This window comes from Hemicordylus capensis, chromosome 1 (assembly GCF_027244095.1).
Source record: "Hemicordylus capensis ecotype Gifberg chromosome 1, rHemCap1.1.pri, whole genome shotgun sequence".
NCBI classification, from domain to species: Eukaryota; Metazoa; Chordata; class Lepidosauria; order Squamata; family Cordylidae; genus Hemicordylus; species Hemicordylus capensis.
The window spans coordinates 399,357,844-399,373,959 of record NC_069657.1 but is presented as its reverse complement, the minus strand read 5'-3'; the positions used below and the strand labels follow the sequence as shown (position 1 = coordinate 399,373,959).

Genomic DNA, 16,116 nt, shown 5'->3' with positions numbered 1-16,116 from the left:
CCACCAGATGCACCGGTGGTAACTGTAGACGGACATCTCCAGATGACCTCAACGAGTGATGGGGATCATACTGAAGAAGGTGCTCTCTAGGGTAGGCTGGGTAGACCCAAGCCGTTCAGAGCTTTAAAGGTAATAACCAGCACTTTGTATTTCACCTGGAAACATATTGGCAACCAGTGCAACTGTTTTAAAACAGGCATAATATGGTCTCTCTGGGTTACCCCAGAGACCAGTCTGGCTGCCGAAATTTGGACTGAAGTTTCCGAACTACATAAAAAGGCAGACCCACATAGAGCGCATTGCATTAGTCAAGCCTGGAGGTTATCAGCTGATGCAACACTGTTTTGAGATCATTCTCTTCAAGGAATGAATGCAGCTGTCGAATCAACCAAAGCTGATAGAAAGTGTTGGAAAGCTGATAGGAAGAAACACTTAAATAAATAAAAATAAACTGAGTACCCCAGAGTGTGTGTGTGAGAGAGGTGGTGTAGTTGGCACATGGCAGTTGAAAGTGGGCACTATCCAATGACAGTCAAAATGAAAATAGTCAATAATGCCTGCACATTTTGCTGTATAACTCAACTTCTACAAGGGCTTGAGTTTAGCTTTTTTTTTTTTTTAATTAAAGCTGGGGATCTGTTTTAGGGTTAGGATATGGCGTTTCAAATCCCCATTGTTTCCTATGGCAGAAATGTTCAAAATCAGTAAAAACTAAAAAAAAAATCATTAAAAATCAACCATGTCCCACTGCCTTGAAATTTTGGGTGGTAGATTTGGACACAAAACAAATCAGGGGTAATTTGTTTGGGGCACAAATTAAAAAAAAATTATTGCCTCCTTCAAACAAAGAGGCATCCTGCCCTCCCTCAGCAATGAGTTAATGATATTAACTAGGCCATCTCCAACAATTTCCCTGCTAGATAGAAGCAGCCAAGTGAGGCAGGAATCCAGAGAACAAGTGGCAGGCCACCCCGCCCTAAGCAGCTTGTCCACGTCATCAGGCATCACAGATTGAAACTGATCCAGTCTAATGCGGCAAGAGGGATTGCTGGACACCACCTTAATAGACTCTGATTTTATCTGCAAAGAAACCATTAAAAGCATCGCAGCAAAACAAAGTCCCTGGGGATTGGTTTGAACTGGAAGGAGCCTGAATCAAACTCCTCACAACCCGGGACAGGTCTGCTGGACGTGAACCTGCAGAAGCAATGTGCGCAGACCAGAATTGTGTTTTTGCCGCATACACCGCTGCTGAATAAACCTTCAAATGGGCTCTATGCTGTTTCCTATCACATTCAAGCCGGGTTCTCTTCCACTTGCACTCCAGTCACCTACCTTGCTGCTTCAGACCCCACAACTCCTCTGTATACAAAGGGGCCACTTTTAAAGCAGATTGGAAGGGACGCTTAGGAGTGATTGTGTCTACTGCCCTGGTGAGTTCCCTATTCCAGGTTCCCAGCAGGGCATCAACAGAATCACTGGCAGGACCAACATTAAAACCCTCCAAGGCTTTTTGGAATCCTTCGGGGTCCAGCAGCTGTCTTGGGCGGACCATCTTAATAGGTCCTCCACCCCTTCAGGGCTGGGTTGTGGCTGTGAAACAAACCTTAACCAGGTAGTGGTCCATCCATGACAATGGGGAAACCACATGATCCCACACCCATGGAACACCCCTCTGATCCAAACAAAAGACCAAATCAAGTGTGTGGCTGGCAACTTGAGTTGGTCCTGAAACTATTTGGGATAGGCCCATAGTTGTCATGGCCGCTATGAACTCCTGAGCTGCACCAGACAAGTCAGCCTCACAAATGGATATTGAAGTCCCCCAGAACTAAAAGTCTGGGTGACTCCAATACCAACTCCGAGACCAGCTCCTTCAGCTCAGTGAGGGAGTCAGCTGGGCAGCGGGGTGTACAGTACACCAACAGAATCCCCAATCTATCCCTAGTTGCCAGCCTTAGAAAGACACACTCAATATAAGTTAACTGTCGCACAGGGGCCCTGGTAAGGGAAATGGTATCCTTATGGACTACAGCCACTCCATGCTCCCCCGCTGGCCCACTTCCCCTAGCCTGCTCCACAATAGAGTAGCCTGGTGGAAGAAGCTGGGCCCAAACTGGGCCACTAGCTTCCCCCATCCAGGTCTCAGTTATACAAGCCAGGTCGGCTCCCTCATCCATGATCAAGTCATGAATGATTTCGGTCTTATTCTGAACCAACCTGGCATTGCAAAGGAGCAAGGCTAGTTTCTGTGGGAAGTTGGAACTGCTCCCCAAGGCCAGAGAGCTGACAGGGCAGCCGGAAGTTGAAACAGTTACTAAATTACTGGTTTCCCTTCCCCTGTAAAAGCCAGCTGCTCTACCAATGCCAAATCTTCTATTCCCCACCACAACAGTAATAGCTGCCCCAGAGCTGCTGGACGCACCCCCCGCATCACCCTGCCTAAGAGAACCCAAACACATGACAACAAAAGCCCTGGCACAACCCAAATTTAACCAATTTTTATAATGCCCTTCCAAAAAGGCTCAGGGCGGTTTACAATTAAAACAAAATAATTAAAACCAGTTAATGATTAAAACAAAAATTATAAAGCAGCATAAAAACAACAACTAACAATTAAAACATCATAAAACAACAATTAAACAACCAGAACAGTTTAAAAACCCTGAAAAAACAGGTTACAACATTAAAACCATTTATAATAATTTAAAAACCCTGGAAGGCCAGGCCAAACTGTTAATGAGTAAATTCACAGTAAAACCAAGTAAGAGTTACCTTTTGGATTTGTTTATTTTCTTTTTTTTGCCTCCCTATCCCTCCCTTCTTTTGTACAATGTCTATGCATTTATAGTCCATTATTTTATATTGCAAACCATCTTGATGAAGGACTTAGTTGATTAAAAAAAAGCAACAAATAGTTCAAATCTCTATAGCCCATTCAATGGAGTAGGCAAAGAATTGGGTTTCTCCACAAGAATTGGGCTTTATATTGCAAACCATCTTGATGAAGGACTTAGTTGATTAAAAAAAAGCAACAAATAGTTCAAATCTCTATAGCCCATTCAATGGAGTAGGCAAAGAATTGGGTTTCTCCACAATTTTCATTCATTTTAAGTACTCACTCAACACCTTTGTTAGCAAGCAGCCCCACTGGCTTTTAAAATTTAAACATGTTTTTAAGACATCCAGAAGTGATGCAAAGAATTATAAAGTATGCTTTGTTTAAAAGCTATGCATTTCTTTGATGTATACTGAAAGGGAAAAAAAATCAAGTCTACATTGGCATTTATGTAGCATATCTTAGTAAAAAACCAATAGCAACCTACCATTCAGCTGTTAACATTGAGTTGAACTATCTTTACCGTTTGCTATCCAGGTTTTTAAAAAACTCATTTCAAGTTTTTGTAGACACAGGAAAAAGGAAGTCTACTGAGTTTGCCTTCTTCCCTTGTGGGAAACTGTTTTAAAGGTATTTTGAATGGAAATTAAATTCTATGCATTCCTGTTTTGGTTTAGACTGGTCTTTTCATCTCATTGCCTTGGCACTACATAGTTATTGAACAGTCATCACTGGTACTTGACAGTACACTGGGAATTAAAAAAAAAAAAAACCCTATTCATTCACAGTCAGAGGAGGACAAAGAGTGCACAGACATCAGGAACATATTAATGAATAAATAATTATTCAGACATTTTCACAGGTTTCCCTCACCAAATCAAAGCTAAAAATTCTGTATGCCATGATGCACAAAGCTCATCAGATGCAAAATGTATTCAATTTAATAAAATTGAATTTGGTTATATAGGGAACTCCATTCAGCATCAACTGAAGTGCTAACAGTTTTGAAACACTGGACTGTTTCAGATATAATATTTCCTGGTCAGAAAGGAGCTATTGAACCTTTGTGACCTACTGAAAGGAATGTATGAATATAGATGGATATGAGACTACATCAGAACAGACTGTTCACGAAACTTAGAGATTCTCTTGTTTTTTCTGAAAAATTTTCATGCATTACCCAGTGAAGAATCAGCCTAGCACTGTCCACACTAACTTAGATATTCTGTCCAAATTGCAGGATATGGCAAAAGGGTGGGGGGAATGAGACTGCAATGAATGTGGGGCAGGGAGAAGGTAGGGACAAAAGGAACTGAAATCCTTTTGTGGAGCAATTTCTCAAAGACCCAATTTAGGCTTAGAATTTGTAAGTAGTCAAGCATCTTTCTGACTCCTACACCATAAGGTCCAGAATGTGCATTCTAAGAATCTGATGAATAGATACCATTGTTGGATGCACTTCTTACAGGGCACTCTCAGCCATGCTCTCACTCTCACTCGTAACCCGTCCTAAAATGAGAGGTGATCAGAAAGCAATATGCTGTACTTTTACTACAACCTATAAGGCAACTGTGGCATTGAGGAAAACTTTCCTCAACTTCTTCCCATCTCTTTCCATTCAAGGAAGTTAAGACAACTTCATTTCCTATTGCTCTTCTCCCTGAAATGTAATAGAATTGCAAGGTCCCCAAGTGCTCTGGGATATCTAGACAGGGAACAAAAGTACTCAACTTAAGCATCAAGTTATGATTACAAGCCATAATTATTAGTCAATGAGCTATAAAACTTTCCAACCGACATATGGATTGCAGTTTAGCTCAACTAAGCAATTCATTTGGAAAGTAATTTGCATTAGTTAACAAGCTAGGAGAGATAAGAAGGGGAAAGGCCTAATAAATTACTCAGCGGGTTCTGATTAGACCACTAAACATTTAAGCTAGCCTAGGAGTCTATTGCATGAGATTCATCAACACTGGAGTGGTGCTATACTTCTAGATAAGCAGCACCAACCTGAGGGATACCATAAAGGAGACTCCACATGAGATTACCAAGTTGCCTTGTTGAACAAACAACATTAAAACAAATATTTTCGCATGGGGGTGCTCATTAATAAGCACTTTATAAAGTAAAAATTTGAAGTCTTCAACTGTTCATAACTTGCCATATTTTGAAACAGATGCTTGTCTAGTCACTCACGAGGAACTGAGGAAGGGCATTTACTGATAGAATTCAACATTACCTACTTCTTACAACTCTTCATCCTTTTGAGCATTAAGGTGTTGTTTTTAAAAAAGGCAAAAGACAACTATTTCAAAGTGCAGAGCTTTTTCCTCTAGAAGAGGAAAATATACCATTTGGCATCTTCGGAGACCACCTTGAAGCAAACTGCTTTTTCCAGTAGGTCCAAGACTCTGAGGGATACAACTTGGAGCCAGGAGTTAATTCCATCCTCCCCACCTCTCTCTCACACCCACTCTATACCTCTTCCCACCAACCACTTGGGTTTGAAACCAAGAAAGTAGTGGACATAGGATTCTAAGTGGCTCCCTCATGAGACAAGGTGAATCTATGACCACAGGCAGTGAGTGTGGGCACCCTGCCTATCACCCAACCTATCTGCTGCCTCACCTACAGTATATGCCACCACCCCATCCCTTGGCTTTTATCCCCTTTGTCTGCCCTGCCCCAATGTTGAATTAGAACCTATAAGAGCTGGGTTTTTTTTTAATATAGCTAAAAGAAAGTTCTTGAACAAGTCACCATTCTTTAGCCTCACCTTGACAATCCCCAACTCTAGGTTCCCCAGTCTAAAGGTAAAGTTGTGCCGTCAAGTCGGTGTCGACTCCTGATAACCACAGAGCATGTGGTTTTCTTTGGCTGAATACAGGAGGGGTTTACCATTGCCTCCTCCCACGCAGTATGAGACGATGCCTTTCATCATCTTCCTATGTCACTGCTGCCCGATATAGGTGTTTCCCACATACCAGCGGGGACTCAAACCAGCAACCTCTTGCTCCCTAGGCAAGTCTACAAAACAGTAAAATGGGAAGGCACACTCACAGCACTTTCCATGAAAGTGCTGTTTTAGTAAGAAAAGTTCACAATTAATTGCACCCAAACAAAGGATCTATTGACCAAAAGAAGTAGTTAGGCATAATTCAAAGCCTCATGCATATAGAGATGATTTCACATTCTCCCATCACACACATACATGGATTTCCCATTTAATGTGATGACTCTTCCCATCTCATGGAAAGGAACTAGACAGCACCTGCTCAGAATACACATAAGCTCCCATCCTGTACTGCAACGATGGTCTTCCAAGTTAGTATTACTGCTAGGTCTGCAATCAGAAATATTTCAAGCAAAACAGACAGACTTCTGAAGTACATCTTGTAATAGATTTTTTGGGTCTGTCTGGCTTTAGAAAGAATATTAATTTTCTCAGTTTCCATTTATTTAGATAAATGTTCAAGTCAAGCAATTTTTATGAAGGGCACAAATCGTGTGAAAGCTCTCCCCTTTATGCTTTTAAATAATTGTGCAATACATAGGTGCTGTTGCCATTAGATCTATGAAAACCCCAGCAGAATTGTTTAACATATTTCCATTTGAGCTCTGTATTATTTATACTTATTTATTGCTATCATTGGAGCACTATATTTGCATCATCAATATATCATTGTGCATTCGGTAGAGCTGGGTGAATAATCTGCAATTGATCATTCATATGAATTTTACCAATAAAACTCATTTGCCAGAATGTTCACTGAAGGTGAATCTGCAAAATGGGCAAAAATCCAGCCAAAGCCATTTAAGTTATTTTTAAAAAACAACAAAGCAACATATCCTATGTATCTTTCCAGCCATCACAAACCTACAAAATTTTGTACAGTGGGACAGTGAGATGCAGAGGAAAGCTCATAACACTGTTATGACATGTACTGGTCATAACAAAATAAATGGAGAATACATAATACAACCAAGCATCGAAGAATTCTGGCTCTAGACGCAGACATGAATCCTAATCTTTTAAGTACTCAGCCTCTCAGAATGTGCATAAAAACAACAGATTGTGACATTATGTATAACCATTTCCTCCACTATGACAAAAGAGGTATATTGTTATATTTAAGATTAGAATATAGTTTTACTTCACATAACCGGTGCAGGTCTTTTTCTGTGCTGAAACGCTTACATTTCCATGCCCCCCAAAAGTATATTGTATAAGCTGGTGTTATACAAACATGGAAAGTTACTTTAAATTATCCTCTATTTTCCTAATTTATTCTGGTTGCAGAAATAAGATGATTTATGAAGTTTTTGGCCAGGACTAGGATAGTGAAGAGACGGATATGAAAGTAGCGGTATATGTAAGAGGGAACCTGTTCTTTAACATTACCTTCTGGTTTCTCAGCTTCTAGCAATGATTGCCCATGTAGCCATTAGCCCCAGAATTTATTTATTTTTTAGTTACCAGAGTTTTCATTTTCATTCAGTTTTGTGACTATTATAGAAAACACATTTGAAAATCCCCAACAATAGTTTCAAATAGCTATTGGATGATTTCTCACTGGGACTTTCACATGGCTTTAATCTTTGCCAGAAGGCTGTAGTGTCTTTAGTTGACACTTAGGTTTCTGATATTTTATTTATTTATTTATTTATTTATTTGATTTTATTTGTATACTGCCCTTCCAAAATGGCTCAGGGCAGTTTACAGCATGATAAAAACAATTAAAACAAGTTAACAATTAAAATCAAACTATTAAAACACAATAAAACCAACTAAACAGCTAAAACCCCTGGAAATCAGGGCAACAATTAAAAACAATTTAAAACGGTTAATCAATAATTTAAAACCCTGAAAGGCCAGGCCAAACAGATAGGTTTTAAGGGCTCTCCTGAAGGACTCAAATTACGAATTTCTGCCAGGAGTCCATTCCACAGCCCAGCCCATATGCAGTCAAATTCCACGATTACAGTTTTACAATGGAAAAGATTGATTATGGCTAAGCCAATAGTCTTTCTGTGGCAAAAGTCACCTGCACTACAGTTGTTGGAAAGCACTGTGCCCTTGACACAGCTGGTGGGAATTCGGTGCATTTGTGTTTTGCAAGGTCCTTATGCACCTTTGCAGAGCTGTATTTTTTGAACTATCCAGGTTTTATGCATGCTAACTACTGTTAAGCTGAAAACTCTCTCCTGTAAAGAGTCCAACTATTTTCTGATTGAAAGTAAAGGCGTAGCTTGTTTGACAGTAAAGGTGGGAGGGAGGCCACCTCTTGAAGAGCCACTTAAGAGCCACTTTGTTAGCATCACTATCTCAGAAGAAAACACTTAGAAGTACATAAAGTTGCTCTTAAGCAGGTAGTATTCACCACTGAAGGGTAGTGGGGAAGAACAGCCCATGAATAGGATAGCAAGTTTCCACCACAGGAATATGAATGTTGAAATCTCTGGCTATGTCCCTGTTTAGAGAACTTAAATCTGAGTTTAGGAATTAAAAAATGGAAACATCTGGTTTAAAATACTTTCTCAGTAAAATATATTGCACTTTGTCCATTCATCTGTCCTAGAACATGAATCAGAAAAAAGCATTCAGGTGTTGTTTTTTAAATAAAGGAGATGGAAGAAAAACAGACTGACTTACCCCAGCCAATACAAAGATAAAGCCGAAAGATTCTCTGCTCAGAAAATACTGATAGCACTAGCAGTGTGTACAGGTACATCCCTTCCACCAACAGCCAATAGTAATTTGCAGTCACACAGTACTGCATCATCACAAAGGCCATGCGACAGCTAAGTGACCCCTGAAAGAACAGAATATAAAGCTTAGCAGATACAACAGGTGGGGCAAAGCACAGAGAGAACAGACAAAAGTGTGTGTGATATAGCAGACCAGCAACTTCTTTAGGAACATAGGAAGTGCCTTATACCAAGTCAGACCATTGGTCCATCTAGCTCCATATTGTTTACGGAGACTGGCAGCAGCTTCTCCAAGGTGCAGACAAGTCTCTCTCTCATCCCTATCTTGGAGATGCCAGGGAGGGAACTTAGAACCTTCAGATGCTCTTCCCAGAGTGGCCCCATCCCCTAAGGGGAATATCTGACAGTGCTCACAGGACTTTAGAAAAACCTTCAAAGACAGCCCAATGTATTTCAAACAAAAGGAAAGCAAATTAAACAGTGGCTAGCTCATCTGCCAGGCCCTTTATGTACTTTGCAGATTCTTTGTAGTTATTAGCCGGTAGGAAAATAGGAATGATCAATTCTTCAGAAAATAGGGAAGAATAGAGATACCATCACTTCTTTTCTGTAACCCAGTTCTGCCCTCTAACCAAGGAATAATTGATTACTAGGTATTATGAATCAAGGCAATACCGTTCTGATATCCTAAGAGATCCTTTGCCTTGAGACAACTCTGGCATCTTTCTATATCCAGTTGGATACTTTGAAGACACTACTACTTTAAAAAAAGTGTTGGGAGCTCTCTGATCCTGCTATGGATTGCAAATCGAACAATAATCCTAGGGTGCTCACTTCATTTAAGAAGGAGATGGTGAGTAATGAGCTACACTGTATACAGACCACTGCTACCAAAAGTATTTTGGATTCACTTCCATACCTGATAGGACATGAATTTATCCCACTGGTGTTCATGGGGGTGACTGTACATCCATGTGAGCACAGAGTCCTTAATGAAGACAGATACAGCACGTAGGATAAAGGAGATGAAAAGGTTCAAGTGGATATAGTTCCTGGTGCAATGCAGATGCCTGTAAATACAATCATGATGCTTGAATCACTTGAACATGTATAGGCTGTAATGACTGTCAAGTGGAGCAATAACTCTTCGCAAAAGTGTTGTACGTAAGCGAGTCATTTATAGCCTACAATTCAGGAATAGTGGCAAGGATTTTTATGAATTCTGAAGGGAAACTCAAACTCAGGCTCAAGACAATGCCATAAGAATTTTAGGCCACATTTTGACTAAACAGGAATTAGAAAAGTGGTTTGCCACATTACTACAGTAGTCACAACAAACAGGTTTTAAAACAAAGAGCTTTGTCTACCAAGCTCCAAGTGCCTTGGATAAAGATTTTTAAAAGGACTGAAAGCAAGTCCCAGTATTGTGTGCACTGGAAGAGTTCTGCAAGAGGTATGTCAAAAGCATCAATTTTCATTAGGAGAAACCATGCTATTTGCTGGCTACTGCTCAAAGAACAGAGAAAACTATACACCGACTCAGTGTTGCAGAGACAACTGCACACTGAAGCACAGTTTCAACTCTATTCTTACAACAAAAATTATGAATATCAGTCATCACTACAGAAATCTCTACCTGTTAAAAGAAGTTGTTAGTTTGGAAGCTGAAACACAGAACTACCTTAATAGCAATATTTCAGGTATCCGAATAAAATATTTCTTCCTCTCATTCTTCAGCCACTCCCAATAACACCATCTGAAAGCAGATGGTACAGCTGCAGAGCACATCAGAAACAAGTCTGAACCCAATCAGACTCAATCAGACATTATTGCTATTTCTTACCGGCAAAACTTTGCATTCCGCTCTTGCATTGCACCTTCTCCTGCACTCCACTGCTCTTAGTAGTTTACAACTACAGTTATCTCTTTAAAGCCAGACTTTGAAAGATATTTCCAGCATTTATGTGAAGGGAAACCATTCTGCTGCTTTTAGCTACTCATTTTATTGCATTTAAGGGTCTGGGTTTTTAAAAATTATGCAATAGGCATCATTAGTGAAAATAGATACTTGCCACAGAATAACCCTCAATAGAGTTCTAAAGTAATTTCTTTGATTTTGCTTAAATGGAGCATAAAATCCAACCGAAATGGACTATTTTAAAAGACTATTTAGATAAAAGACTACTTAGATAAAGGTATGATGAAGGAGCAAGAGGGAAGGAATAGAGAGATATGGGTTTTTTTTCTCACGATCAAGTTTGAGTTTGGGTGGGTGGGGAGGAAGCTTTGGAGAGTTTACCTCCCTCACAGACTATCATCTTGAGGGTGCTGGGCATGCGGATCACATGCCCAGACACTCTGCCGCTGCCCCTAGCAGAGCAGAGGCATGGGGGGTGAGATGCATCATCCCGGTCCCCAGAAGTCCCATAGTCCACTGTGCCAGTGCACAGTGCATTGTGGGGATCACCCCAGCAGTGGGTGGGCATCCATCAGTGTTTCAGCGCTGGCTGAAAGCAGCCGGTGTTGACATACAGTCAGGTAAATGGGGTTAAGGGAGTGCTCAGATCCTTAACCTCATTTAAGATGCAGGGCTCTCTAGGTGGGCTTGCTGCTGAGGTGCCACCAGTAGCCATGGGCAGCCAAGGCTTAGCTGCTCATAAGAACAGCCTCATGGTGATTAGTAGTAGCAAGACTGCAGGGATAGAAACAAGGAGGAACAGACAAATCTAATAAAAAGATGTTTACATTTTGGAATCTGAGATTATTGCAACTCTTATTAGTCATATCAAGGTTACCTGAACCCAAGGAGGATGCCTGTTGCTATGACAAGGGCAGAAAAAGACAAAGCATATCCAGTGGTATAGATCACAGAAAGGAATACAGTTGGTTCTTCTGGCAAGTCCTGAAAGAGGATAAAAAGCCCAAGTCAAGTATCAAGTTACTGAACAATCGCAGTTTCCTCAACTGTTTCCAAGATGAGCAGATGGCGAACACATCTGGCCTTTCCCAGCACAAGGCGTGGTTTAGCAAAGAAGATAAATGAGCAATGTTTAGAACCACACACACACAGTGAGAGAAGAACAAATTAAAAACACAAGATTAGCAGGACGAAAACTGGTCCACATGCCAAGAATAAGCCTTCTTATATGTGGCATTAAGGCTGAGATCATCCGAGACTCAGCATCAAAGGTTTCTTCATAACTGTGCTACACCAAGCAGTTTTTAACTCAAAACATTTAGGGCACACATTCCGTAGTTACAGATTCCATGTTAACCCTAACATCTTTTATTAGTCTGGTATACTTCAAGTTATTGTAAGCCTTCAAAACTGTTTAAGTAACAATACTAGTAGTTTTAATTAAACTACTATAAACATACTTTTTAAAAAAAGCAATCTTAAAAAAAATCATTGATTGTATCTACACTGCAACAATGCAGCCATTAAACCATACTGGAAATTAGACAAATGCCAAATAACAAAACACTGAAGCATCTGTCTCTTAATAACTATTAAATTTTAAGGACAAAAACAGATTGTCATGAGTAGCATCGATCAAACACACAATATCCAATTATTTCGGGAGTGGTATCTATCTATGTGGTCACTAAGAGTCGACACCGACTTGATGGCATTTAATCAATCATTCAATTAATCTTACTTGGTAGCTAATCAGCTTGTATTACCTGCTCCTAAATCAACTCCATTCAGACTCTCCTACAAAGACTGCCTACATCCAAAGATGGATACAGCTCAAGGTGGGGTCTAGCTCTTGGTATCAGAGTGTGGCACAAATTTCTGCCCCACCCCCCAAAAGTGTCATTTGATTACAATGTTGGGTAGAGAAGAAGACTCCTAAACAGGTGCTGTCCCAACTGTTTTAAAAACAATTTTTAAATCACCGAATGTTGCTTGCATGTTGTCTTTAAAAGGCCAGATAAGCTGCTAGGGTAGGGAGGCTCGAAGGTGGCAGGGGTGCTGCTTTTAGAGCGAGGGAGAGTGCCCTTACCCCACCGGTGTCCATTTTATTCCAAGCCTATCAGAGCTGTAGCATACCTCCCTGTTGCCGCCGTTGTCTGGATATGACTGGAAATTTCCAAAGCGTCTGCCAGCACAGGTGCACTCATGTTGCTCGAGTGCACGTGCCAGCACGCACAGGCACGTCGGAGACTTCCGGTCATATCCAGGCAATGGGGCGGCAGGGAGGTACGCTGCCGCCCTGATGGGCTTGGAATAAAATGGACGCCGGCGGGGGGAAGAGGCAGGAGGGGTAACTGCACCCTCCCCCACTCTTAAAGTTAGACACCCCCCACCGAACTGCTGGTTCCATGAACAACCCTATAAACTGCCCCCCACTACTTTTTTTGGCATCTCCCTCCCAAACCTTTAGGCTGGCTGCAGGCCTGGCCCCAGGCACCTGAAGAAATCAAGCATCTGTTGGGTTTACTGCAGCCTTAGAAATATGAAAATTTGAACAAGTGATTCACTATAGGAAGAGAAGTGTCAAGCTTGGGGGTATAGATCAGAAGTATATAAAAGGGAAATGATAGGTCAAGGATGGGGGAATAACTATTTTGAATTAAAGGAAGAATGAAATCCCCTTCTTGTTACAGGGAAGTGGTGGATATCACAAAGATACTGGCAGTTCTGTTTACCCAGTCTCAGAGAGCCACTTCTCTATTCCAATGATATCTGGGCAGAAGAGAGCCAGAGCAATAGAGGCCAAAAAAAAAAAAAAAAAGGAAAGAAAAGAAAAGAAAAGAAAAGAAAAGAAAAAAGAAAGAAAGAAAAGGGGGAAACCATTATGTAGAGTTTGGTAACAGGGCTAAACTCACATATATGTATTTAGGCTGGTCTCAGACACAAAATGGAACCCTAATAAGGTTAAATATAGCTTTTAAATTAAATTTCACAGTACCAGATTTCATTCTGGGACCATAGCAATAGGAGTGCTACCTCCCCTCACTGTGGAAAATGCAAGTTTTTTGGAATCATATCATGTGTGCTAACATGCAAGGTATGCCAAATATTCAGGTTGAAGCTAGGACCCTGACAGCATCAGTTCTCAGCTACAATGTCTCATAGTGACCACTGGGGGGATTATTGTCATGGATAAAAGTGCTGTACTCCTCCCCTCTTTGTCCTTCCAGTGTTAGTCTCCATTTTGTCTCTCCAGAGATAGCTGTTAGCTTTGGTCTATCTCTTCAGCCATGAGCTACAGCTGAAATTAAGCTGCAGGCTTTTCCACATTTGTTTGTAACCCTTTCTTTAAATAAAGCCTTATAGTTCTTCAATACTAAAGAACTGTCTCACTCAGGACCATTTGCTTTGCTACTTTCTCACCACACTAGTTTTGCTTTGCTATTTGGGGACTGAACTGCCATTCTTCCCCTACAATTCAAAGGGGGGTGGGTGGAGAACAGGATTAAAAAAAAAACAGGAAAGAAATTTGGAGGAGGAAGTATTCAGAGCATAGTGGCGCATAACAAAATATTCACCAGCCAATATTAAATTAATACCTATGATACACAGCTAAAGTTTTGAAGAAGAAAAATTCTCTTTGCTGAAAAATAAGTAAACTTAATAAAAAGCACAACAAAACTGAAAATCACAAGTCATTTCTGAAATTCCCATTTATCTGAATGGGCTGTGATTACATTTTTAGCCAATCTGTGACCATTCCTTTGAAGTTCAATTTTTCCAGCTGGACTTTCTTCTCAAGGACCTGTACAGCAAGACTTCCATCCTGCCAAACCTGAAGGCTTCTCTGAGCTCCATTTTTATATGTTGTTCTAAACAAAGGTGGTGAGAAAGGCTCAAATGAAAACATATTTATATTTCAGAATGCAACACTGTATTTGGGGTTGCAAAATCATTACCCCCCAAAGCACTCTATTTTATGGAAATTAGACAGGTGCCAAACGATCAAGTACTGTCATTAAGCATCTGTCGTCTTGGCAGCTTTCTATACTACCATGAAATAATATTTTAAACAGCAAATGGAGACAAAAAATGACCCTGCACGTAGTGTATCATGGCAATTCAGCTTCTCTGAACACAGTCTTCTGCAGTGTCACAGTCATTCAAAACGATGAGAGAATAAATGGGGAAGCTAGCTTGGGGATTTCCCACATTTTAATTAACCTCACTTCAAACTTACAGAATTTCTTCTGTCTCATTTTTCATCTGTTCACTTTGTACTCCCAGTGAATAGATCCAACATAGCATTATGGATAGTTATATTTGGAGCTGGTAGTGTAATGATAGATGTGTCTGAGGAAGTCACCTCTTCAAATCTTATTGCAGTCATTGCATCTGAACACTGCAAAAATACTGGGGTGATTCACACAGGATTGCCTCAGGCAGGCAGGAAGGGCTGTGCAGGGAGGCTGCTTTCACCTTACCTCCCCACCGGGATGATCAAGGTCTTCTTTGGTGTGCCTCTCACATGTCCAAAACGGATTAGGCAGGTGGGGAGTGGCGGATACTGGAGATTAGGTGGCAGCGAGCAGGAATCCTGCCACTTCTCACGACCAGCCTAACCCTGCTTGGGGCAGCCCAGGCAGGGTTAGGGTGGTCATGAGAACAGGCTCACCGAGTGACACAGATATTTGTAACCTCACCCACTTGGATAAGCCCTAGAGTATTTCCCCTCCCTTTCACTGCCATCTCAGAGGAAGAAAAAGAAAGGAAGAAAAAGAAACTTTGCCAGTGTATTTCTTATCAGTATATTCATTCTCACAGACTCAAGATCATGGTTTGAGAACCAACTATGGTTTGCACAAACCAAAATTCGTCATATTTGGATGAATCTGTGGACTGTGGTTTGTTGCAAACTACACTTGGAAGTTTCCCATTTCCTTCCTTCATATGCATAAAACCAAACAACCAACCTACAAACAAACAACAAACAACCAAGGAGGAAGTGCTTTTCATAACAAGGAAACATGTCCTTTGTTGTTTATGTCTGGATCAGGCCATAGTCTCCGGGGACAGAGGACACAGTATATAAGGTTCTGCTGCAAAAATATTGCTTACTTACTGTATCAGCAACTGCACACTCGGAAATATTCCTCCAGGGGAGGGTAGAATTCTCCTCCAGCAGCCACGTGCCCTCAAGTGTGCAGAAGCGATAAACTTGCCCTGTCGAAGACGAGAAATCACATGAGTAGCAGACAACAAGAGAGGAAAAGACATTATTCGTGTGAGCAAGCAGCAATACAGATGAAAGTCCTAATCAGGTATTTCCCACAGCACACTTCAGTAACGTACATTTACCAACAGCACTGATAGATAAGAAGATTTTAAATTGTTTCTTCCACATTTTCTCACTGGATTCTCTCCAAGTGAAGACATACTCTATGACTAAGTTCCTGAGTTTTAAGAAAGGATTTCGATACAACTGCTTCTTCACTAGGAAAAGTGATGGAAGTGCACACATTTGATGTACACTTGTCACAGTTGGCCAATCACAACTGCTTCTTCTGACATAGGCGTAAGAGTGCATGCCATGTGCATGCTGAAACCATGTGGAGCTTCTTGGGATATGAGCCACCCCGGCAGGAAGCTG

General features: G+C 40.9%; 1 protein-coding gene across 3 annotated transcripts in view; it reads right to left on the bottom strand.

Annotated features, from left to right (window-relative positions):
- The window catches only part of GLP1R (glucagon like peptide 1 receptor), a 186,105-nt gene that overhangs the window by 59,635 nt on the left and 110,354 nt on the right, over window positions 1–16,116 (bottom strand). For all 3 annotated transcript variants that reach the window (XM_053305257.1, XM_053305263.1, XM_053305267.1), the window contains exons 6-9: window positions 15,589–15,689; window positions 11,344–11,450; window positions 9,468–9,618; window positions 8,493–8,652 (exon numbers count right to left, since the gene is read on the bottom strand). In XM_053305257.1, coding sequence (XP_053161232.1) covers window positions 8,493–8,652; window positions 9,468–9,618; window positions 11,344–11,450; window positions 15,589–15,689 — 519 coding nt within the window. The remainder of the gene's footprint in view (window positions 1–8,492; window positions 8,653–9,467; window positions 9,619–11,343; window positions 11,451–15,588; window positions 15,690–16,116) is intronic.